Raw genomic sequence first — 26,242 nt, 5'->3', positions numbered from 1 at the left:
CACAGGCAGCACCTCCTTCCCAGAGTCAGTGGTTGGCTCTAAAAATCTCTTTTCTTCATTTACATAAGCAAATGAGACAACTTGCCTCCAGCAGCTGCCTCGGGAATGTGGAGGGTGGTGACAGAGTGCCACTGACGTTTTTTTCTTGGAAAATCAACACCCTCAAGTTGTGGGAATTAAGATTTATTAGGGTCAGAGAGAAATAGACAAAAAAAAATCCCAAGTTTTCTAAAAAAAATCTGTTTGGTGAAAGGATTAGAAACAACCTACTGACAAGTTGCCTCAGAAATATTCACAGCTAGCTGTATTTCTGGGTTCAGCTGATACCTGAAACTCCATGTCTTAAGTCAGAAGGCATTGCTGATACTCACTAATTCCCCTACATATTAGCAATGGGAATCTGCTTAAATAATTTTGCAGTCACAGAAAGCAAAAAGCATGAGTTGGCCAAGTCTGCATGGCAAATTCATGTCAAAACCAAAATGAGAAGTGGTTGGTGGGATGAAAAAGACACTTTTGGGTCTCTAGCATCCCTCCTCCCTTTCTTGTCTGATGCAGAGGCAGCTGCTCTCTTCCCCCATTCAGAAGGGGTCTGTGTCAATGCCCAGTGACCCCATTCCTCTCTGTTGCCATCTGTATCATCCCACCACTCCAGCAGAGTTTTCAGGTGACTGCATCCAAAGAGAACAGCCAGCTGCAGCTGGTACTGGGACAGGAAATCTGCTTCAAGCTCAGATCTTTCTGTCAGCCACAACAAAAGCCTCAGCATCTCCCTCTTCCCTCCCTCAGCCCTCTGCCCACTCCATCCCTTCTCTGTCTCCACTGGGAACAGTAATGTCCCCACACACATTAAAGAAAGAGCCTGGCTGATGCGCTGAGGGTGGCAGAAAGAAAACCCCAGGTTTGGGGCTGGCCCTGGCTCTGATCACATATTTTTTTGTCCACAGAGCTGAAGTACAAGGAGATTTGGTGCCTTAGTGCAGTACATCCCGCATGACAATCTGCCCTGTCTCCTGTAGGGCTGGGGAGAGGGAAAGGATGCTGTGTCTGACATGCCTGATATTCAAACTGATGTCCCAGTCTGCCCTGACTGCATGGGGTGCCAGCAGGAGCAGCACACTGTGAAGAATACTGTGAAGTATTTCTTCCTGGGATCCCCCAAGAGTCTGCATCTCTGAGCTGTGCAGAATGGGTGTGAAGGTTTGATGCACATCCCTGTCATGGAGCATCTGTGCCAGGTCCTGTGTCCCCACTGTACCTCCTGTGTGCCAGGGTGCTGATCTGTGCATGCACAAACACTCCTTTCTGCACAGGGTTTTCAGAGAAAGTGGTCAAAATCCTCACATATCCCCCTGGGATATCTTTCTGAGCATAGGAAAGACCATGCACAGTAACCTTGTATGAGGACTCAAGCCACCCTCGAGTCCTTTCCAGCTGAACTGTGGCCAGGATCGTGAACTGAGTGAGAAGATCTGGCCAACCACAGAAGCAAAACTGGATTGGAAGGGAAAGCAGAATTCTTTTTTGGAGGGATTTGATGGAAAGTGTGGAATTCCTTATGCTGACTGATGTAAAAATGGCTTTTGTAGCACTGCCAAAGTCATTGCCAGCTCATCTAATCAGCCATGAAAACATCACTGAAGCAAGTTTAAAAGTTGCCCCAAGTCAATTTGCACATGTAACTTTTATTTTTTTTTTATTTAAACTTACTAGATTTGTTTCTGGATTATTGGAAGAAACAGATCCTTCTTCTATTGTCTTCCTTTGGATTTCTCCCCAATCCTAACACAACATCAAATCTGGTTTGACCTTTACAAGACACTCCTGAAGACAAGCTTGGCTGGCTGCTTGCTCTGCTATGTGCTTACTTCAGCAAATACTGTGTTTTGGGGAAGCTATTCTTAACTCCATGAAAAATTTTATAGTATCATCAGGAGCTGCATGCTGTGGGTTAACACAGTTTTAAAGAAAATACTTCCCAAATTTGATAGTTCTGATTTGTTTAAACTTTCAGGGAATTCAGAGAAGACATATGAGGCACTAACTCAGAAGGACTGGTGCATGAAAAAGTTTCTCACTTATGTGGACCCAAACAAGCAACTTTCAAGCAAATTCAGTTCCTTTGGAGCAGAAGAAAAGCCATTCCCATCTATGATGATCAGATTCAGCCCTTTAAATCATTCTCAATGTCTTGAACCTATTAGTGATCTATTTGGTAGCTTCCCATCTCCTCATGCATGAAGCATCTACAAGATTTGTATGTATAAATGAGAAAAATGTGGGTGATAGATCAGCAGAGCAGAGGAAAAGCACCCCCACACAGGAGGAGTTGGCACTGGCTTAGGGCCATCAGCTTCACACAAGCAGTGGAGTGAAGCATCTGTGCTTTAAAGCAAACCACAACTTTCAAGGTCATGGTGGTTTCAGCTTCTCCCAGTCCAGCTGGTCTCAGGTCACTGGGACTGGGTGTATTTGGCACTTGGAACTCCGTGGTTCAGCAGCACTGGCTATATCAGCACTAGTATGACCTAAGAAGGCCATAGCAAATCAGCTCCCACAGCCTCAAAGAAACCTGGGTTACCATTAAACTCTTCTTTCCCTCATCCTTGCAAAGAGTCAGAAAAGTCTCATTTTTCAACACAAAGGCATTTAACCTGTAGAAGATGCCCCTCAACAGAGATGAATTTCATTGTCAATATCAGTAATCAACTTAAGCAAACAATGATATTACTGAGACTAAACATATCTCATGGTTTTATCACAGAACTGGGGGCTCAGATTTTTCACCTTTCTTTGCACGTAACATGCAGCAGTGATGGATACAGAGGCCAGATTACAGGGAGCTTTCCAACTGGAGGCTGGTGCTAAATTAATACAAACTGAAGCAGATCAAGACATGAATTGCATATGCTGGGGAATTAAGAGGGTTTGTGTGCAGGGCTTTGGTTCAAAGTCTTAATGCAAAGAGAAAAAGACACAGATATGGCAATCTGTGCAGCACTCTGGGTTGGAAGTGAGGTGCCCTGCTTTAAGAAAGTATGTGACAGATTTATTCAGATAATCAGTATTGTAAATGTTTAGCTTAAAGGATTTTGGGTCTTCATGAGTACTTGCCTTTCAGTTTCTGGAGACGTGTATAACTTTGAATCAGGGTAGTCAACTGCTGCAAGAAAGTCAATTGTGTTTTAAATCATCTGACTGTATCCCATGTGGCAAATCAAACTTTGAACAAGAAGCCAGCTTCAGAGCCAGCTTTCTGGGCAGGAATCCATTTCACACTCAGCTGACAATGGGGCTTGATAAGCACTCTGCCAGTGTGAATAACCAGCTGCCTTCTATATATATTTCGATTTGGTGGTGTCTGTTAAAGTTTTATATCACTGAGAGATTGTTGGTATTCTTTTAAAGCATTAAACCTACCTTGACAAGGTCAACAACAATTTCTACAGAGGTCAGCATTTTTATTTTGAAATATTTGATCATAATTCTATCAAACATTAAAGAAAGAGTTTGGCTAGGGCACATAATGAAATTGGACAGCTCACACAATCCATTTATCTTTTCGACTGTAAACCTCTGAAGCGCTCTAGTTCATCCAGTTTCAAATCAACTGTAGAAATGTCCATCTCCCTTCATGCAGCCTACAGAAATTGGTGCTTGGAAATGCTCTTGATCTGTTATTGCTGATGTGGAAAAGGAAAAATAATTTCCCAAGACGTACTAGCTTAGCTGCATTCTTATGTTCTGTTTGTTTTTTAAAAATCTCTCCTGAATAAGAATGTTTATTTCCCTCCTCCCTCAAAGTCATTTCTTCATGGCTGAAAATATTTAATAAGCTAAGTGAATGCTTATTTTTGTAGCACATTTTCTAAACACATTAAAATCATTTATTTAAAAAACCCTCTGTTAGCAAACCTAATGTTAATAAAATAAAGTAAATAATAGTGCTAGGTTGGATGCATAGGATTAAGTAATCCTATTTTATTTTATACACCAATTGTGAGTGCAGGGAAATGAATTAAACTTAACAAGAGCTACATCCTCATTTGCTGAGACTGGGGAAAGTGAATGCCTGCAGAAGCATAGTGGGCTTTTGTGCATTCATCTTCTTTATCTGTACTCATACTTAGGGATGCAGTCAAAAGAGCTGACTCCACCAATAGATTCTCCATACATACAATGTTGTATTTCCCTCCCCTAAGGAACTTGGGAGTTGAAGCACATTGGTCTTCCTGGATGTTTTCATCAGTTTAATTATCTGTGCATATTGCACAGTTGCTATATTAAGAACACCACAATGTTTTGAAGCTTCTGGCTTAACACACTCAGATGTAAATCACGCTATGAAAATACTACACATCAACAGACAGTTCTTCCCCTGGGAAGGTCAGGAGAGAGAGGCTGAACTTCACTTGCCAGATGTTGGTTACATTGCTCATTGCCTGATGGCAAAGCTCAGATGTTATGGGCAGTCAAGAGGTCAGGGAAGGAGAGAAATGGGATAGCTAAGGAAGCTGCTTTAACCTTGAAGTCAAGTAAAAGTGTGATGCATTGGGTATAGATGCTCCCAAGGCACAGAAAATCAGTGCTACCCCATTGGTAGTCTGATTTCCTGTGCTTGAGTGTGGTCCCCAGGTTCAGCAGAGTGGTGTCTGGGACTGGCCCCTGACTCTGCTGGGCCATGGGCAGGGTCTCATACAACCTGTCCTGTAAGACAGAGGGATCCTCCACTCTGAGTGAGCACCCAAGAGGAGACTTTGCATCTTGAGTCATCAGGAGATGCAAGATATAACCAAGTATTAGGTTTGCAATAGAACCGTCATTATTTCAGAGGGAATGGAAAAAATCAACAGCTTTTCATCTGCAGAAGCACAGAAACTTCAGAAACTTCACCTGTGCAGAAGCACAGATGCTTTCAGCACCTCTGCAGTCTTCCCTACTGAGTCTGTGTATTTAGAGTTTGTGTATGAAGTCAGCTTCAGTGTGTGTCCCTAAGAAGCAAAGGTTTCCATGTTCAGCATGCCTTGGAAGCTGCCTGGATCCCCTGGAGTGGTCCCCTCTGTCACTCACAGCAGCCACCACATCCAGCACTTGTCCATGTTAATAGCAGAAGGACAGGGAGAGGACACTGCAAAGAGCAGATCAAGGTTCAATGGGGAAACTTTGGGCACAAATAAGTTCTGTCTCCTCTTCTAGATGGATCATCCTGGTGCACATCAGGACGGTCCTACCAGTCCTCCCTCCTCCCAACTCTGTTCTAAGGCCTTATAGGCACCCCTGAAGGTGAATGGAAATGGAACAAGGATGCTGGGCTTCATTTCCTGACTCCAGGCTCACCAATGTCACAGTTAACCCCCATAAGTGAAGGAGGAGGCAATGGAGAAAAATTATAATTGGCCACGACTCAAAAAGAAAAGAAAGCAAAATAATTCTTGCTCACCATAGGAATTACTGGGAGAACAAGAAAGGCTTATTTCCCCTGATATTTGTAAAAAGAAGTGCTGGTAATAAACCAGTTCCATTATAAAGGAGAAGGGTGAAATGAATGACCGGATGAGATAGCGAGTGTCTTATACTAAAACAAAACAAAAAAATAGCCTTTTTTTCTGTAAAGAAAGAATAAAGAAATGAAACAGAGTGGTTAGGAGAGAATTCAGGCAGTGAATTCTATTAGTGATAAACAGCTACTAAGAAAATAATTGGAAATTGGACGTGCATACAAATGTGGGTGATGACCCATGTACTGGGGTGATAGCAGAATTAGCCAATGAATGTAATGAACCACGAAAGGAGAAGCTTGGAGACTATGGAGAATTGAGGGAATTTTTCTAAGCAGGAGGGGTAGAAAGCAAATAAAGGCAGCCTGGCTTCTGGAAAGGGGTGATCCTTGTCCTGTGGATGGGGAGGTGTCCAAGTGTGCCATGCACTAGCAAGGCACAGGCTAAGCTTCCTTGACAATGTCCAGAAAATGTCTCTCTGGTCTTACCCAGACACATCCTCACTGCAAAGTGAGATGGAAGTGATTAGACAACTGTTTCTGTTCCTGCTTTCATTACACCCAGTGTGGAGGACAGGCAGGACAGATCCCAGTGTGGGCAAGCCCATCAGAGAGGCTGTTCCCAGGGTATTTCATTGAGTGACAAAGACTCATAAGCTGGGCCAGCCTGGAGATCTGCCTGCTGCTGGCAGATGCTGGAAGCACAAACACTTCCAGAAAATGATGCTGGAGGTCTTGATGGCCTCTGGCAACTGAAGGCATCTCTGCCCACTGGCCAGCAGTCACACTGCCTGGGTGACAGGTCTCTCTCATCTCCCTCTCCCTCCTCATATCCTACCAGGTGGCTGTGGACCAGCCCCAAAACTTGCTCTATGGCAAGGAGTAAATGGCTTTATAATTTCTAATGCTGAAGGGCTGCACTTTTGGAAAGATTTGCACTTCATACATGAGGGTGGTGAGAATAATCTCATTTAATGTGATTTCTAAAACTCTGAGGAAGGTGAATATGGGCAGGCAAAAGTTTTTTTCATTCTCTGTGATAAAACAAGAGAGATGTTTCACTTGTAGTAGGAACTAACTTTGACTTTTCAGAGGCTCAAATGCCCCAGTGTAAAAATTCTCCCTTCACAGGTCCTTCCACAGCTGTGTGGTAGTTTTTATCCCTTGTATTGGGAACATGCTATGGGCTCAGTGGATGTCTGCTTCTGATCAACATTCAGAGCTTATTTAAACAGTGGGAGCTGCATTTCAATAGGTTATCCTTTCCATATACCTTAAAAAGTTGGCTAAGTGAAAGCTTTGGAAACTGGGTACTGTCACCTGAATATATCCCCACAATTTATTTGGACTTTGATATTAACCAGGACCATTCAGCCAAACTCTGATTTGGCATCAGGAGAAAAACAAGGTCTCACCCCATCCTTTTTTCCTCATGTGTCTGGGCAGCCCTGCAAAAGCACAGGATGGGCTGAGTGCAGCTTAGGAGATCCTTGCAGCACAGGAAACACCTGTATGGGCTGCTGGTCCCTGTGCCATCAGCTGCTAAGTGAGAATAATACCCTGCACCATTAAATCACAATATTAGGTGTCCTTTTTCACCAAGGATGTAGCCTCCTATTGAATGGAATTCAGTAGGAAATCCTTTATTTCTACATATTCCCCTACCAAAATTATTCCTCTGTAAACAGAGCTTCAAGAGCAGCTCCTTGGTCTCTTCAATGTTTGGACTTGAGCTAGATCATTGAGGACTATGGGAAAGAAAGACAATGTTCCATTCCACTTGCCATAAGGATCAGGAAAGCATTTCCCTGCCTGTCTGCTTTCCCAGGAAGCTCTGAAGATGTGATTGCAGGAGAAAGATGCCAGAATCTCTTTGAAAAGAAACTCAATGGCAAATATATTTCACCCTGCAGCATCTGAATCCACACAGGAACTTTCTGGTAGGAAAAGTTATAAAAAATAGAGGAGAAATCCCAGAAAAGGCAAAATTCTCAAACACAGACATAGAAAATGGTTATAATAAGAGCAAAGAGATATGTTATATCCTTATAGTGTAAACCACTGCTGCTCAGTGGAGATTCATCCATCAATACCAGAAGAGAAGCTGGCCTATGGCTCTTTGCTGGTTTGCCAGAATTTTATTAAATGCACAAGAATGCCAAGTCTGTAATGTCTAAAAGTGAATTTATTTAACAATGAACTCTTTGAAAAGGGAGTCCCAGATGTGTAATTAATAATGAATCAGTGATGTGAAATCTGATCCAAAGCTTACTGAAGCTGATAGACAGACTCTGACTTCAAGGAGTTCTGGATAAGGCTCCCATTAGGCAAAAGGAAAAAAAAATTAAAAGCTGAGCCAGCTAGTTGGTTAAAAAAATATTACAGCTTGGATTCTGTGCTAAACAGAGACATACAATAATCTGCACTGCACATAAATCCCTTCTCTGCTGACAGGGGACTCACACATTTCTGTGTCTGAAGCCGAACTTGAAATCTAGGAGATAAAATAAAATAAAAAAAAGCTGTGAGAGAGAGTCCCAAAAGGAAACCTCCAGCGGTTTGAAGCACAGCTCATTTCCTCTTGGCATGGACAGGAGATAAGTGTCAGATATGTGTCATCTGGAGGCAGCAGATGCTGCTGCTCCCTGCGTGCGAGGCCGTGCTGACCCCCCTGCTCCAGCCCGAGCACCCACCCCTGCCCAGGCTCTGCCTCAGCTCCACAGCACAGGATCAGCAGCCTGGAATTCCTGCCAAGCCCAGCACAGCGTGGTGGCCAAAGGGGGATGCAACTTGTCTTCCACCAGTGCAACTTAATTCAATTTGTCAGGGGTGCAGAGGGTTTGGTGAGCCTGATCTGATCAACCCCATCCCAGCACTGTCCAAGCTGAGCACAGTGACAGGGGGCTCTGTCCAAGCTGAGCACTGTGACAGGGGGCTGTGTCCAAGCTGAGCACTGTGACAGGGGGCTGTGTCCAAGCTGAGCACTGTGACAGGGGGCTCTGGCCAAGCTGAGCACTGTGACAGGGGGCTGCGTCCAAGCTGAGCACTGTGACAGGGGGTTCTGTCCAAACTGAGCACTGTGACAGGGGGCTCTGGCCAATCTGAACACAGTGACATGGGGCTCTGGCAGCCTCTGCTCTTCATTTGCCTTTCAGGATGACTGTAACGGGGAGGTGGAGATGTTTGCTGATGAGCAATTTCATCGTTCCATATCTTTTGAGGGACACATAAAGTGCACATATTAAGTCATCCCCTTGAATCAAATATTTTTAAGTAACACAGCTCATTTTTAAGTAATCAAATAATAATTAAAAATAATTGTCTCCCATTTCTGCTGAAGAACGAATGCATCTACATTGAATTTTCTTCTTTAATAGCAAAGTGTAACTCAATCTAAATGTAAATTCCTGGAGAATCTGCTATCTAATTCTCATTATTTCCACTTGCTTAATGCAATTAGAAACATCTGTCACTGATCAACTGTCCACATAGTGAAAACAAACAATAATTCATGCTCTCTGCCTCCATAGTGTTTTCCAGGGAGTGGACTGCTGTAGAACCAGCCGTTAGAGCCCAAGAGCTAGAGCTGTGCAAAATGTTTGTGACAAGCTCTGAATCACAGCAACGTGCCTGACCATCAGTGTCTCTGTAGCTCAGTGACATTTGCTGAATAATTTGACAAATCCCTAGAAACATATAAAAGTCACCATCCAGCTTTCTAGAAATATTTGGCTCTGGGGTACCCATTCTCAGGAATATATGGTGTGCTGCCAGGAACAGATCTCACCCCCTTATCCCAAATCCTGGGCTCAAAGTCATGGTGAGCACACAGATGCAGTTTTGGCCTCTTAAGGAGCATCAAAAGGTCTGTGTGAGGCACATGAGTGCAGGGAGGAAAGACAATGGGGTTACTGGGGCTTATCCCAGCTGCTGTCTGTGTTCCCAGTTTATCTGAGTCTGGGAAACAGCAGAGTGAGAGGCTGTCAGAAATGGGCATCCAGTCCCCATGAGATGAACCAGGTCAGGGGCATTGATGGTGCTTCCTCCTCTTTAAAGCACATTAGTACATATAAACTGTCTGGTTGCTCAAAAGACAATAAAAAATAAAAGAGAAGATGAAGTTTAGAAGAACTGAACATCATGAAATAGGCTTGTTCATCCTCTGCCTACTAGAGGTAGGGATGAAGATGGAGTAAAGGCAGAGTCCAAGTGGAAGGGTATTCTAATCAGGCAGCTACTGCTGAAATGTCCTGAAAAGACAGAACAGAATTAATCCAGTAATCAAGAAATTCCACAAGCCAATGCCACAGCCAGACAGCCTTTTTGCCTTTGAGTTGCTGGGCAGATGGAGGATCATCCCATGCAATGGTCAGGCTGCTATGTGGAACTGATGCATGGATGCTGGGATAAAAACAACAAGCAATAACCCATCAAACAACAACCAATAAACACCAGAGGGACTGGGGAAACAGGAGCAATGGCCTTGCTCACATCACCAGCTCTACACCTTAAGTGGCTTCAAAGTGAGGGGGGGAAATGAAGTGAAAATGGCTTGGCTGGTTTGGTTTATTTTATTCTTTAAAAGGGCAGATGCAAATCTCTTTAGTTCATTCCTTTTCCAGGAGACAGGCATAACTTAGAGATATTACAAGATCCACTCTGACAAGCTGAAGTCTCTCAGACTGTCTGGGCTGCCAAACCAGGAGGGCTGGGATGGGCTGGAAGTTGTTGGCCTGTTCATGGTCTCGTCAGGTCACATTTAGTCACCACTGCACCTCCTGCTCCAACCCCACTGATTCCCCCATCCTGCACTGTAACCACAGGGTTGTACACCCAGCAGTGAGCCAGTGGTACCTCTGCAGCTTGGCAGATTGATTCCAAAATGTACCTGTGCCTGTGTGAGGATGAGGGGATGCCTGTATAACTCAGTCTGTGTTTCTCCAGGGGATGAAGAGGATGGTGGCTCCCAAAGGCAGATGTGACAGGGACCAGCTGCAGTGTGACTCTGCTGCCTGCTTACACAGGGGAGCACAGGAGGCACTTGTTCTGCTAGTGGGGATGCTGAAAACTGGCAGCATAGAGGAGGGGAGACTCCTCACCAAAACGGAGAGGAGTCACTAAACCAAAATCTGTACTGTAAATCAATTTTCCCAAAGATAAAAACCTTCCAGAGCTGGCAGGTTTTGCTGGCTTTACCTCCAAGCATCTGGTTTGACCTGCTACCAAGATAGCTTCAAAGTCAGAACAGAGAGTCAAGCTTCCTCCCAAGGCAGATTTAGAGTTGTACCTCTTCCTCCTCAAAGATGGGCAGTTTCCCAGCAAAGGTAATAACAGGAGAGTTTTCATTCAAACATAATTGCATTGAGCCATGTCTGAGTGCAGAGGGATGGGAAAGTAAAAGATATCCTATCTGTATTAACAACCTCTCATCCAAGAGATTGCCTCTTTGGGAGAGGTCAGGGCAGGAATGTGAGGGAAGAATGGGTGCATCTTGTTGCTTATGATGAGCTAATGCAGGATTTTTTAAAGCATGACCCAATTATAAGCCAAGAACCATCTCCTCTGTCCTGAAAATTAGAAAAGCTGATGGTTTTTCTGATGATATCCAGTATTATGGCTGACACAGTGCCACAGGCAGGCTTTGTGTGCTGGCAGTGCCTGCCTCACTCCTCCTCCAGGCACCCAGCTCATGGCTGTGCTGCTGTCAGCAACTACTGCAGCCCTGGAGGAGGAGGAGAACTCGTGGAAATAATCACCAAAGAGAGAGACAAATCCATTTTGACTTCAGAGAGCCCAAAGCTTTCCCAAAAGCAGACACTTCTCCAAAAAGAAGACAGAAAGGACCAACGAGCCACACTCTGGGAAATCAGCAAGGGTTGGGGGTTGAAGATTTGTTCTCTCTCTTGAGGATGGCATTTTGCATAGTTTCTAGAGAGAATGGTCCTACAATACTCCTGGACAAAAGCAGAGGGAATGGATTGGGGTACTGTAGAGGGAGGGGTGGGGTAAGCAGGGCTGGGAACACTCAGGTCTCCCTCAGGAGGGGCAGCATGGTCTCCTCCATGCCTGTGCTCCCATTCCAAGCCTCCTGCCCCCTCTGTGTGCTTACAGGTGTCTCCTTTCCCTCCTGTGCCACAGGCACTGGGCTGAGCCAGCCCCAGCAGCCTTTGCTGGCTGCACCATGGTGCCAGACCCAGCTCCTCTCTCTTTGCTTGGTGTCATTGCCAGGTGTGATGCTCAAACACGTGTCTGTACAAGCACCTGAGCTGCTCTAACCACCTGGCCTGAATCCATTGCTGCAGGCAAACTGCTCCCACCTGACACCAGGCAAAGCTGCTGCTTTGGGTTACCTGAGCAAGGGAAAAGAAGAGGAAATAATTTCCCAGTGACACAGTTAGGACCCTTTTTGCTCATTATGTGCAATGCCCCTAACCCCAGGAGCATCACTCATGACCAAAACTCTCATGCTGAAGAAATTGCCTTTTGGTAGAAACTTGAGATCTTTCCTCTAAGTTGTGTCCACTGAGGCAGAAAAGGAAAGAGAATAGAAAATATTTTCTATAAGCTGAGTAATGCAGCTTAGACAATCAAGCTGCTCGCCCATTCACTAGCAGCCTAGTATTTGTACAGCAGAGCCTGATGGCAGCAATAAGGGGAAATGTTCCATCCTGAAATGCTAGCTCCAGTTGGAAATGCACCTTTGTTACCTCTGCACAAAAGCAAATCTGATATGCTGCCTCGTTCATCATTTCTCCTGAGCTACCTTCTTTAGATTGTTCAACATCTCCTGGAATCATCTCTGGTACATCTGTCATTATTTTTCAAAATTGCTTGCTCAGACCATGCTATAAATATATATATATTAAAAAAAAAAAAAAAATTCTATTTCCACTGTCTTCCAGGAGGCAGCTTCTATCCTGTGCCATATTTAGCACTTTCTCACCTGAATTTGCTACTTGAGTTTCTTGTCCAGCCATGACACAAAAGGAGGAGCTGGAGCCAGAACAAGACTGATCTAACCACACACAACCACCCAGTGTGGACACCTATGAGAGAGCTGACTGCAGAGAGTTTTGGCATGAGAGGAGAGCAAGGGGCACAACTCATTTCAGGTGATCCCTTTCAGAATGAGCTCAGCTGTGCCCTACAAGTGCCCTCCTCCCTCTACCACCTCTAAAAGTGTGGCTCAGGCACAGACACCCACAGTTTGTGACTGAAGTTAGGAGAATCTCACCCCTGCCTGCCATGGAATAGATCAAGCCAGGGCTGGAGGAGAGGGATGGATGTGCCTCCAACGCAAGGGCTACTCCACCATGAGGGAGCAGCAGCAGAGCAGGAGGAGCTCTGTGAATTTCAACCTCATTGTCCTGCTGTTAAACCTAATTTACTTCCACTGTTGAACTTGTTGGTGCCTCACAGCTAAGGAGATCCTGCATTGCTCCTGGGTGGGGGAAGCAAGGCTGGGGGACCCTGACTTGTCCATGGCTGGAGCAGCATCTCACTGATACAATGATGTATTTCACAGCCACAGCTGGACATTGGCAGGTTGGTCCAGGCTGAACAAAAGCTCCACTGAAGCCATGGAGCAGCTGAGCCTGGCAGGAACAATAGTGAATTTTTGAATTTCTCCCAAGTAACTGTGAATGAGATGTTTTCTCTGTAACAGACTCATTAGATGCTGGATGTGCCATTCCTGTTCTGGTGTATGTGGTGGGAGGTCAGCAGGACAATTTAAATTGCTGATGCTCTGCAAAACTTCAGGAGTTACCTCACAGGAAAGGAAATAGCTTTCTTCCTTCATCAGATGTTTTAGTGGGATTTTCATCAGCCCTCCCTCACCATAATTTTGAAAAGTTCCAGGTGTGCTCAAAATTAAGGGTTTTAAACAAATTTTAGCAGAAGAACTGAAAAAAAAAAATACTGAGTATCTTCGCCCCCATTTAGCCAGCTGTAAAGAACATCCAGCTCTCAGCATATGCAGTATGAATAAACATGTGTCTTCAGCTTATCTCTCTCCTGACAGCTCATGATAGCTCCCCAGCCTGTATTAGTATAAATGCAATTTATTCTGGAAGACTGATAATAGGGGTATTGATTACACAGGCCTTTGGAAATCACACCCTCATTTCACCCTGTGGAGGGCCATGATTGCCATTCCCAGTTCATTTCCTTATCAGGCTGTGAGTGCTTTGCTGGGGGAGTCTTTCTCCTGAGGCTCCTGGCAGACTGCAGGGTTTGGTTACAGGGGTCCCAGGGCAGGGGGAATCCAGCTCTCAGCTGATTCAGGAGCCACCAGGCAGCTCGGAGTGAGGGGAATGTGCAGCTCTGCTGTACCAGGGAACCATCCCCCCCTCCAGTTAACTTCCTCAGGTACAGAGGTTCCTCTGCTCTCAGCAAAGTCAGTCCTGTCCCAGGCATTCCCAGGGGATGCTTTGCTCCCAGCAGTTATTGCCCCCTGCCTCCACCTGTCCCAGGCATTCCCAGCTCCTGCTGCTGCTCCTCCCATGCTTGTGCTGAGGAACAAATCTGGACATCCCTGCTGGGTTTCATTAATTTTCAGGCTTGCCTTTCCCAGACACAGCTCTGCTTCCTCTAGAGCTGCCTGGGCAGGTGAGCTTGGGTGCAGGGCAGATCCCCTTGGAGGCTCTGTGTGTTCCTGCCTGTTTGGGCTCACTGCTGATCCCTGCCTGCAGCTCTGCACCCTACTTGACCTCTTCCAATCCTGCTCCTGTGACCCTCAGTGGTGTGCACCAGCTGCCAGCTTGCTCTGCACAACCTGCCTTGCTGGAATGCTCTCCTCTGGCAGCTCCATCCCTTGAGTGCAGCCTGTAGCTGAGTTCATTCTCACCCATGTGAGCTCTGGGGAGCACAGCTGGGAGCTGCTGAGCCTGGACCAGCACCACTCTTGTTCTTAATGGAGCCAAGCAGGGTGCACAGCAGAGGCTCTTCACTCCTGGTTTCTGAGCCTGGCTCAGGATTTCCCTCTGAGATGCTAATTCTGCCTCCTGTCCTAAATCTTTTCAGTTCTGCCCTCATAGTCAAGGGCAACCTTGACATAATCTGCTTTGCCACCTTCACCCTGCCTGAGATCCCTCTGGCTCTTAAGCTGAACTCCCCAGCTCTGCACATCAAATTTCTTTATTTTCTGCCCCTGCTCTCTCCTATTTCTATTTCCCAGCAAACGCTCTCCCCTCCAGGCTTGACTTCTGTGGACTTCTGAGTTTGCTGGAGCCTCAGCTGAGAACTGAACCCCTGAGATACATCCTCCAGTCTGACATCAGATGTTCTGTAAACCATGGATGGCAGTGGTGGATGCTTTTTAAGAGAATTAGAGAGGTTTTGCAGAGCAGTTCAACACAGCCACACCTTGGAGGCTGGAAGGATGGATTTGGGAGCACTCCTGTCTCTCCTGGTCCATTTTTCATTTATCCATTTGCATCTAAGACAACATTTGAGTATTGTACAGCAGCTGTGTCTGCAGGAGGTGTGCTGACTGGGAATGGTCCCAGCCTCACATTCACCTTGGATCAATGCTAGATGTATCTTTTATTGGTAAACAGACAGCTTTTCAGCAGAAGAGCTCTTTGCTCACAGCTCTCTGGTTGCTCAGTGAGAGCACAGACACGAATTGCCCCTCTGGGGTCCCACCTCCCCTTTGGCACAGCAGTCTCTCCATCTCTCCCCATCCCATGGTGACCAAGCCCAGACATATATTTGCAGTTTGCAGCTGTGCTCAGAATGATCAGAAGTTTCAAACAGGAACCTGGAAGGCACACAAAGGCCAGGATAAATCTTTTCTGTCAGGAGAGTGGCTTCACACTCCTCATCTGCCCCACAGGCTGTGAAGGGGCAATTGTGTGTTTTGTCCCAGTGATATAAATCCCACTACAGACACTGCTTGGCAGGATCCTTCTGAGTTGGTCCAAAGCTTTGGACATAATTTTTAATGTCAAAGATGTTAAAACATCCCATTTGCAATTTTGCAAATACTTGCTGAGCTGAACTACAGTCTCATTTTTGCTGTAGTAAATCAGGATTTGTTTCTGAAAGAAACCAGAGTCCTAACACTGCAATTTGGGAAAATAAAGCCTCCTTTCTAGAAGGCATATTTGACCCCCCTCCAGCTCAAACTCATTTTAAATTATGATCCAAATTCAATGTTTTCACATTTTCTCACTGTGAGGGATTCCTGCCAGAGTCCTGGTAGAAAACTCCACTCAAGTTCAGCCTGGTCTCAGCAGTTATTTGCTGCTCTACAGAAAACATGCTCTTTAATTTTGGAAAGCAGCAATACACCACCCCACAACCTTCAGAGCCACTCAGAGGACAGTTACCAAGCCACCTCTGAGCCCTTGTATGAAGTCAAAGGAACATTTTTCAGCTGGCAGCTCCTACAAGAGTGTAGGGAGGGCAGTGGGGCTGGCAGGGCAGTGGGGCTGGCAGGGCAATACTCACCCTGTGCTCACTCCCAGCCCAGCACTGGCTGCCACTGCCTGCCACAGGATGGTTAAAAACGCCTTTGGAGCAGAGCCTGGTGCTGTGCAGGGACCAGAGCTGCCTCTCCCACATGGCACAGACAGCTACTGGCACCCAAACATCTCCATGTAGGGTCAGGGCTGAGCAGCTGCATCTCTGATGCTTCCTAAAGGATCCTCAGTTTTGGCAGTGGAGCAGGGCTGGACCCCATTCTTCTGCAATTATTGTATCTTCTCTGGGGAGACCAAAGCCATCCTGGGGCTTGTTTATTCCACACTGAGGATGGGATATATTGCTGGTCCTCATGCCAAACCTGTATCCAAAGTTAGGCAGCTCCTCCTGATGTAGGCAGTGCCAGCCTCAGCACCAGCTAAAGGGGACCCTTGGCACCCTGGTAACCACCCTGCTCATTGGCATACAGAAGTGAGGAAGTGAGAAAACATGGGTAAAAGAACCCCATGGATTGCAATTTCCTGATCATTAGCAGTATTGAAAATACTGCAAAAACTACAGCAGATCTTCGGGAGGAGAGTGGACTGTTTTATTTCTCCCTCCAGCCATAATTACTGGAGCTATTGCTCTCCAAAGGTGCCATTGCTCCCCCAGGACAGTGGGCTCAGGCAGGTGCCAGCCAGGCTGATCCCAGAGGAGTGAGGTGTGTTCCAAACTGAGCACCTCCACTGGATGGCCACGCTGGTGACAGCCATGCATGTCACCAGCACCCACAGGGCTTTGCCAGCCTGGCTCACAGCTCCAGTCCTCCCAGTCTGGCTGGGAGATGGTTCCTGGGGATGAGATGCTGCACATTGCACACTGCAAACAAATCCTGGGCTCCTGAAGGACTCCTCACTAGCTCAAAGCAGAGCTGGTTTTGAGCAAGGTGAAAAGGAGTGTTCAGTGCATCCCATTAATTTTGGCTCTGCATGTACATGTATCACTGCTAATGTGCTTCTGGATGCACCTGCATGGCAGCTGGGACATAGAAATGCTGCAAGAAGTTTTTCAAGAAGTGTCAACATGGGTTGTACTGACCTCCCCATTCTCCCTGGCTCTTCCAAGTCGGGCTCAGTGCTTCCTGGCAAGAAGGTTAGAAACAAATTGCCCAGTTATTTCCTACAATCAAATTGCAGAGCTTTCAGACCCCACAGACAGCTCTGCTACGAGCCTCAGATGAGCTCAATTTCTGCAATAGCTCCTCCAGAGAGAAAGAATTAGGAGGTTTAACACTTTGGGATGACAGTTGCTGGAGCTGCTGTCAGATAACAGGCACCACCAGCCAGTGCAGGAGCTGGGATCAAGCCAGGCTGCCTGATCCAGCCATCCCAAAAAAAAAAAAAAAAAAAAAAAAAAAGCCATGTTTATAAAACCCACATGAAAAGGAACGAATTGCCAATTACGCAAAAGTCTTTAAATAAAGCAGCACAAACCTTTCATGTGCAGCAGACAAATGATACATGGTCACTGGGAAATAATGTAACAGAGAGGGAGGCTGTGAGTGGGGAATGGAGGAAATCCATTTTCCAGAAGTATGAAAATGGGCTTGCTCACTGAAAAAGATTAGATGGATAAAGCCAAACACTTTAAAAAAAGAACTGTGCTAGAAACTAAACATGCATCAAACAGAAACAGGAAAAAAACCCCCAGACTGTAAGATCTGGAGCCACACTCTGCTCCAGCTCAGAAAGAAAAAACTGTGAAAAAAACATGCTGTATAAACTTGCCACACACCCCAGATCTTCAACAGGCATTTATCAAATGAAACACACACCAAATGCAACTATTCTGCTTAATCCCAAGTCAAACAGCCTTTGAGTTTCAGACCCTCAGGAAGAGATTTCCATATGATCCTTCTCTGTCTCTGTTTATGATTAGCCCTTCTAAATTTCAGCATTTATCTGACAAAACACATTGGGGAGGGTTTTCTTTTATCCACAAAGCCTGTGTTTCAGCTTTTCCTTAGCTGCTGCTGCACCACTCTGCAGCTGCTTGACTTGGGAGGACAAGACTTCAGCCAACACCCTTTGGGTGAAGCCAGGATCTCTGTCCTGATGATGGTAACCCCAAGCCCTTGCATTAGGTGCCAACATGAAGCAAGCCAACATTCACAGAAGGGGTTATAAATGCTGCCTCTGAGCCAAAATCTCACTTCTGGGGGTACAGTAATGCAAATAAAATCTAGATGCTCGGTGGGTCCCACTGGCAATAGCTGTGTGGCCTGTCAGAGGGGTTTTTGCAGTTTGGGGAGGGAGTTTGTGGTGTCAAAACATTTAAATCTGGCCTGGCAGAGCTGTCACACTGAGCCACTGCTGACTCTTACAAGCAGAAGCAGCAATTCCACTCCCTGTCCTTCTGCAGCCTGAGGAATGGTCCTCATTACCCACCAATTGATATGTTTTAAATGACATATTCATAAACCACCTAGTCTGATCACAGCTAATTCACAGACAAAAAGGGGGTATATTTACTTAATACACTGCTTTTTGCAAACACCCTGATTATTCCCAGATGCATCTGGTTTTGCCCAGCAGCACTTCAGGCAGGATAGGAAATAATTTCAGCTCCCCAGAGTCACTGGCCAAAGCTGTTTCAAGATGCTCCAGAGCCCTTCTGCATCCGTTTGAGTGAGCTGTACCCAGCTCTCTCCTTCAACCAAACCCAGCTTCTTCTGCTGATTTTTTTCTACACCAAAAAGAAGTACCCCAAAGATGATGAGAGAGCTGGAGCATCTCTGCCATGAAGAAAGGAGGAGAGAGCTGGGGTTGTTCAGCCTGGAAAAGAGAAGGTTCCAGGGAGACCCCACTGCAGCCTTCCAGTACTTAAAGGAGTCTTATTAGAAAGAGGGAGAATTACTTTTTCCATGGGCAGATAGAGATGGGAAAAGTGGGCACTGCTTTAAACTAAAAAAAATAGGAGGGATTTAGATTAGGTGTTAAGAAGAAATTCTAGTGAAAGGTTGCTCTGCCCACAGCAGAGAGAGTGAAACTAGATGTTTTTAAGATCCCTTCCAACCCAAACCTTTCTGTGGTTCTGTGATTCTATGAAAATACATCAGCAGGATCCCTGAACCTGCTCCAGGCAGAGCACCTGATATCACACACACAAGAACTGAAAGGCAATGTACAGCCAGATCCAGATTAGGCTGTTATTCTGATCTCACCTGTGGAGAGAAATCAAGTTTACTGATTGCCAGTGCTCTTTCCTAAATTCTCATAGGAGTAGAAAAGCCTCCAGCAAAGGCTGAGGTTGGTGAAAAAAAAGAAATTTCAGATGAGAATTTAAGAGACTGATTCCTGAGCAATTCAAACCAATGCAGGTCTAGATCTTGAGGACCAGCAAAGCAGTAGAGGAACCTCTTTCATGGTAAAACCCAGCAAAACCAAAAATACAGCTTTGAAGTGACAGCCAGAAGCTTGGGCTTGGATGAACATTTTATTTACAGCTTCTAGTTCAATTCAGCTACAAGATAAAGTAACACTAACAAAAACAACAGCACTCAGAACTTACAAAACAACTTCTATCTGAAATCTCGTGATAAGATACAAACAATATGGGTCAGCTGGTGAGATTTCCCCTAGCAAAGTGCATGTTGCTCCCAGAGGGAGCCCAGGCCCCTGGGACAGAGCTGTGATCGTGGTAAGCTCAGCCTGTCCTGCTGAGTGCAGCAGCTCCAGGACCACCCCAATGCTGGAGGCTTTGCCTGTGCTTCACAGGCAGGCAAACCAAAGTGCTTTCCATGTCTGCAAAGAGTGTCAGAACTGGAGACATCCACAAGCCCAAAACATCCACTTTTCTCTTCATCTGCTCCACCTAAAAGTGATTTCACCCTAACTGGAAGCTACTTAACAGGGTTGTGATTAAACCAGAAAAGCATCTGAGATGCCTCAGTGGAGATTGCTGCACATATGGGGCACAGGGGGAGCTCAGAGATCTGAGTAGTGCATGCAGCAGAGGTTACTGCTTTTTCTGAGCATGAATTTTTCATCATCACCCTCCTGGCTTCCCCCATTCACACATCACTTGAAAACAGCAAAACGATTTGTTGTACTAATAAAATTCAACCATGGGTCACTTGCAAACTAGTTAGTGTGATTTACAGAGCAATTTGCTTCCTATATTGATTACAAGGAATTCCATTGAAGGTGTGATCAAACACTTAATATCACGTGGCACCATTTCTGCTCCCTTGGAAGGGACACATCTTCCCACACCACCCTCCTTGGCTGTCATCTTCCTGTGGCTTTTTACTGTCATTGATCAAACCCCAAATAAGTAGGTTGGCCAAGGCAGCTCACATAGATTTCCTGCAGTATATTTTAAGCTGTGATTATTAATATACTGAGCAGTACTTTAGCAGAGCTTTCTCCAATAGTCCATTTTAATTTTTAATTGAACTAAGAAAAATTAGAAATTTAGATGAAAAAGGAAGCCAAGTGCTGTGTCCTTGTGATGAAGGTGACTAAACTTCCCCCCCCAGCCAGCTGCAAAGCATTAGAGAACCTGGTGCAGCCCATGCAGAGACCAGTATGGTGTTTTGTTTTAATTAGTCATCCTGATTTAGCTGTTCTCATTCCACCACTGGCCTGACTCATGGTTATCCAGGCACTCTCTGAACACACTGTGTGTCAGGGGCAGCTGAGGGATTTCACCTCCTAGATGACTATGTGCTTAAAAAACATTATCCATTAACAGTTTTGTTATGGTATTTTTAAGCATCTTTCCAGAAGGTGAGGCTGAATGTGCTTCCGACAATTCAAGTCTCCTCCAGCCATCCCCATTCAGGTTTGCTGGTGCTGGGAAGGATCCTGCCCCCCCTCCCATCTTATCAGCTGTAGCCAGGGCATTTGGGTGCTATGGGAAGTTTCATTTCCTGCTGCTTTGGCTGCCTGTGGCTGCCTTTGGAAGCCTTTGTAAAAGGAAAGACATTCTTCTAATTCTTGTTATTAACTCATTGGGGATCTTTGAGACAGGAGCCAAAATTGTCAGGAAAGTGTGGGATGCTACAGCTTCCACCAGCCCATCCTTACAAAGCCACCACCAGACTCTCATTGTTTCCAAAGTAAAAAATAAAGCAGATGGAACATGGACTTATTTTAATGCATATTTGTGTTTGACACATGAATCTACAAGAAATGCCTGACTGTGGCATGGCCACCACAGCATCTTCTGTTGCCAACCACATTCCCAGTGCAGGCACAATCCCTTCTGGTCTGGAGTCCAGCACTGAAGCCCAGCAATTTAGGATGCAATCAGAGAAGCTGGAGATATTTTAAGCAGAAGCAATGCATTTCTAATAGCTAAGCAGTGCCTCAAAAACATAGTTAAGATATATAATAACAGTGTCAAAAATGACCAGAGGTGCTTTTCTATCTCATTGTCAGGGACTGGGGAAGCTTTGGCACAGAATAAAGCAAAAATATGTCTTGAATTAGTCCTTCCCACAGATATGCCTTTGCAGATCCTTCCCAGCAGCACTAATGCAGCTTCCCTGAGCTCTGCAGGCAATCACAGCATGAAGCTGCTGAGAAAACCAGCTAAAACCCTTTTCTCTCCTCACCCTGGTGAAAACCCGTGGCTGTAACAAACTATCAAATGATGAAACATGCAGTTCCTACCTGAACAAGGAGCTCCAGCTTCCTGTCATCAAGGAGGTGCACTTGGCATCTGCGACCCTCTGTCATCTGCAGGAAGAAGAGGAATGTGAGTCAGGGTGTCACAGCTCAGCCTGCTGGCCTCCCCCAGCACAAGCTGGAGGCTTGCATTCGATTCAGTCCTTTTGGTTTCTGTTTACTTATTTTTTTTCTAAATTAATCCCCCTTCTTTTGGCACCAGGGTAAAGAAAATGCTGGAAGGAGAAAAAGAAAAGCCCCCCCTGGTAGTTGTCCTGGAGTGGTGTGTGATGCCTGCTTGGATGCAGCTGCCAGGAGGGTGTTCCAGTGTGTACAGTGGGTGGTTTGCAGCACAGGGGCCCTGATGTTTCATTTTGAAGCCTCCAGCTCTGCAGCTGGCTTGGCTGGCAGAAACATCCAGGCAAGTTTCCCCAAGCCCCTGAACAGCAGTGATCCAGCCATGCCACAGGTACTGTGGAACCAGGCTCCTCCCTGGGCTGTGCTGATGCTGCTCCCTGGAGTGGCACCAGGTGCTTGTTTGGCCCTGGATCCTGAAATGGGCTTGTCCTACTTGGAGTCTCTACTTAAGATGTACCACAGGAGCCACTTGTCACATCACTATACTGATATCACAACATTCTTCCACACCAGCACTTTGTTAAAGCAGTTAACAAATAATATCAATAAAACTATTATGTGTACAAGATTTATATGAGATCTCCAAGGTCCATAGTTTGGATCCTGAGAGATAAATGAGCTGTGGTCTGAGGGAGCTCCTCTACAGTCATCAAGCCTCTGTTACACTATGAGTGAGGAGCAGCTTCACTTTGCAGAGTTACAGATCCCAGCTCAGTCCCACAAAGCCCTTCAGAGACAGGCACAATCCCACTATCTGTTAATGGGATATGGGCAGCCTTAAGCCTCTTTGGCTCTTGGAAATCCCTTTCTCAGCATGCCTGAGGCAGCACACAGGCAGCCCCCCCAGAGTGGGCTCGCCCTACGACACTCACGCACACCTGGACCCACAAAGGCACAGACCCAGCACAGCCCCACAGCTCAGCTTAGCCCCCCAGGGACCCTCCACCCCCAGCCAAGGCACCCTACTGTGCTTTGCATGGATCCCTAGCTCAATTTAATAATATTGCTTGCCATGGTGAGTCCTAAGGAATCCACAGGATCCCCCCTGGTGGGGGTGACAGGCTGCTGGAAACATGAGTGCTGCAGCATCCTGGGCATTCCTGCTCTCATCCATCACCTCTTCCCACCACTGCCAGCTGAGCTCAGCCCCTGACACAAAGCTGCCTTGCAGAGAGTGGGAAGTGTTCTTGGGGGGTTAACTGAGGACAAATCAGCTTTCTACTTCAGATCTTTGGGTTAAAAATCAGCTGCTGGGGCTGGATGTGCTGGCATTCAGGAGGCAGTGGTGGATGCTCCACCATCAACTTTGTCCATTCAAGAATCCCTTGCCACAGGATCTGCAACTCAGCCATCTCCAGCAGCATAACCCTCATCCTGCTGTCCCAGAACAAGAGCCCATCAGCCTTTTTTGGGTGCTTCTGCCCTCCATCTTGACAGCTCTGTCCCACATCCATCTCTCCCTTTCCTGGTACCACATTGAAGCGAGTCCTACCCAACCCCTTCCACAACACAAAGATTCAAATATTCCAACAACTCTATTGAACCTCAAGCTGGCAATTGAAGATGCATGTTTTATTATGAGAGAACTTCAGTCAAAATGAGTTTTTCCCTTCAACTCACCCACAATTTACAATTCCGGAAGACACAATCCCATGCGATTCACACAGAATTTACCTCTTTTTGTTATTCACACCAACACGCCTCTGAGTGTCCTGCACCCCAAATAACATCACTTTCCTTCTCTTCCATCAGCACAACTGGAGCCCTGGCACTGCAGCCAAAGGAAAGCCTTGTAAAACAAGGCTGCTCATAAATGTCAGCCAGTTACTGCCATGGCAATAAATTGTCTTACAAGAATTTCCTCCAGAAAGAAATGTTATGCAAAATATGGCTTCTCCTAAGGTGTATGACTTGGTGAAAGAGGTTTTTCACTATTAAACAGCTTTCAGCTCAATTGTAAAACCATGCCAGAGGCTCACAGAAGGGCTTTGCAATGGTTACTCCTGCTTGGAAGAGTTGTGTGGGTCATGTTCTCACAGCATGGGGAACTGCAAGCTTCCTTCAGTGGGCTTCCCCAGCAGATAAAACTCTGAGTGCCTGAGCTGTGCTTTGACATCTCCCTTATCCTCATACTGTCACATATCCACTGTGTCTCCAAGATGGGAAAAATGCACCAATATTCCAGCTTTAATATGAGTTTACTCAAGGCAAGAGATAAAGCAGTGAGTCTATCACAGTGATGGCAGGGATGGGAACACAGTCCAGCTTTCGTGTGTTATGCTCCATTGGCTATAACAATGTTGAAATATGAATAAAAGAAGGTGAAAGGAGGAAGAGGGAACATTTTCTGAGATGTCTGACTTTGTGCTGTAGTGTTTCAGCAAAGCTCTTGCTTCCCATGCAGAGCTTTAGCTCTCTGTGCTTTTCCAGCCCAGAGTTTCATAACCCCTTAGTGCTTTGACTGCTAAAAGAAATCCTAAATGCAAACAGCTGGGAACATGAATAAATATCTGAATAAAGCAAAGCTCTGAAGTGCAGCACATGATGGTTGACTAATTGAAAGGTGTTTCATGAACATCCCTTGAAGCTCAGCAGGTCCACAGGTTGGAGATGTGCTACAGCCTTTCCTTCCTCCAGCCAAGGCTTTTCATTTGCCTTAGAAATGAGCAGTGCTTTCCAAGGGAATAGAAAAGAAGGCAGAGACAGGCTTTCTACTTGATATCAGCTAAAATATGATGGTCCTGCCCTCCCTCCTTTCTGCTTTATTATTCCACCAGGTGTCTGAAGCCCACATTGTGTGCTTTTTTTGCATTGTCGGGTCAATAAAAACTCTGCTAGTTTGTCAGAGCAAGAAACAGGAACATTTCAAAGCACAGCAAGAAGGCCCTGATTTAGCACAGTCTGTCTGGGTAAAAGATGCTGCCTCTGACACTGTGCAAATTGGCTGCTCTGTGCTCTCTGCTGCACTGCCGTGCATGGGGCTGTTGCTGGCTCCTGTGAAACCAATCAGGGAATTCTTTCTGCTTCCCTGTGCAATCAGAGAAGGGAAATCAACACCAAAGCTCTATGGATGAGAGCAGGAGGTCACCACAATGAGCTGAGAGTACCAGAGTTTGGGTGGAAGGAGACCACAGGACTGAGTTGAGATTCTCCTTTCCCAAGGCTCTTACCCAGAGAAGAATGAGGAGAACTAAGCTAAGAGGAGCTTGAATTAAGAGGCACAAAGGCATAGCTTTTCCTTCACCTTGAAAAAGCAAAACCCCAGCAAAGGGATGAGAAACAAGGGTTGAGCAGACTTCCTGACAGAAGGAGAGAACACTTGATGTGGAAGGGAAACAAGAGTTCAGTCCTGATCAAGTCCTGGTTTTCACAGTGAGCTCAGTGAGATTTCCTGTACCAACACAATCCCCTACTTTCCTTCTGGAGGGCAAGATCCCTCTTCCCTAACTGCAGAAATTAAAAAGCCAAGTTCAGCCTAACAGCTGAGATGCCCTTGATGCTCAAAGCAGAGAGAACACTCAAACATTTCAAGTGAGGTGAGACAGTTCCTAGTGGAGTTCCATGGCTATTCCTGCTGCTCACTCAGCTGCAGCTCTGCCAGGATGCTGCATCCCCACCAATCCCATATTTCCAAAGCTTCTCAAGACATGTGAAGAGTGGGACTGTGTTACACACTCCTGAGTGCCAACAGTTCACCCATATGGCAGAGAGCTGCAGGCACTGGGTGTGAATATGGGCCACGAGCATCTCATGGGCCAGACTTAACACAAGCTCAGATGGAAGTTATGCTCCAAAATGCAGAACGCATTTCTTTCCCCCCAAAACAGCTCAGTAAGTCACTTTTTCTTTCTGAAAATCTGCCACTTCTTTTAGTGCCTGCACATGCAGCATGACCCCCCAAGTGCTTGAAGAACTGAGCATGAGTGATTTAAAAAGCTCTGTCATTTATATACATGAGCTTTCAAAGACTAGGGATAATATATCTTCAATACCCAAACACAGATGCTGCTTGTAAGGCACATGAAGACCTGAAGCAATGTGTCTGTGTGCCTGAGGAGCTGGAGTAGTCTGCAGGAGGGTGACTGTACACAGGGCATGCATTCTTTTTCTGCTCCTTGGCTTCTGCACCTTGAGGATGAGAAAACTGATCCTGAGCTTTGCAAAACGTTTTGAGGTCCATCAGTGACAGCAAGTCCTGACATAAATGTTTGTTTACTTTAATACAGAGATGCTACAGAAAGGAAATCTGTCTTGTGGTTGGTTACTCATGGGATCTTCTGAATCACAGCTGTTTTTCTCAAGGAAAGGACGTTTCAGTTACCTTTATCACAAGGCTTTAAATCTCCTTTGGAGGCTTCTACCCAAATATTTACACAAGGGGTTTCCTAGGGAAGGCAGGCTGCTTTGCTTTGTGCCATGGAGTGCTCTGATGACTGCCCTCCTCTCTATTCATCTTCACTCTAACTCAAACATTGTCTCAGAGAATCCTGTAAACTGTCTGTGACACAGCCCCAAAACCTCCACA

The 26,242-nt window shown here is 45.8% G+C and overlaps 1 protein-coding gene across 9 annotated transcripts in view; it reads right to left on the bottom strand.

Annotated features, from left to right (window-relative positions):
- The window catches only part of FRMD4A (FERM domain containing 4A), a 353,071-nt gene that overhangs the window by 100,178 nt on the left and 226,651 nt on the right, over positions 1-26,242 (bottom strand). For all 9 annotated transcript variants that reach the window (XM_079304345.1, XM_079304340.1, XM_079304339.1 and 6 more), the window contains exon 2: positions 21,586-21,651. In XM_079304345.1, coding sequence (XP_079160471.1) covers positions 21,586-21,651 — 66 coding nt within the window. The remainder of the gene's footprint in view (positions 1-21,585; positions 21,652-26,242) is intronic.

This window comes from Erithacus rubecula (genome assembly GCF_903797595.1).
Source record: "Erithacus rubecula genome assembly, chromosome: 4".
NCBI classification, from domain to species: Eukaryota; Metazoa; Chordata; class Aves; order Passeriformes; family Muscicapidae; genus Erithacus; species Erithacus rubecula.
This window is presented reverse-complemented; position numbering and strand designations above follow the sequence as displayed.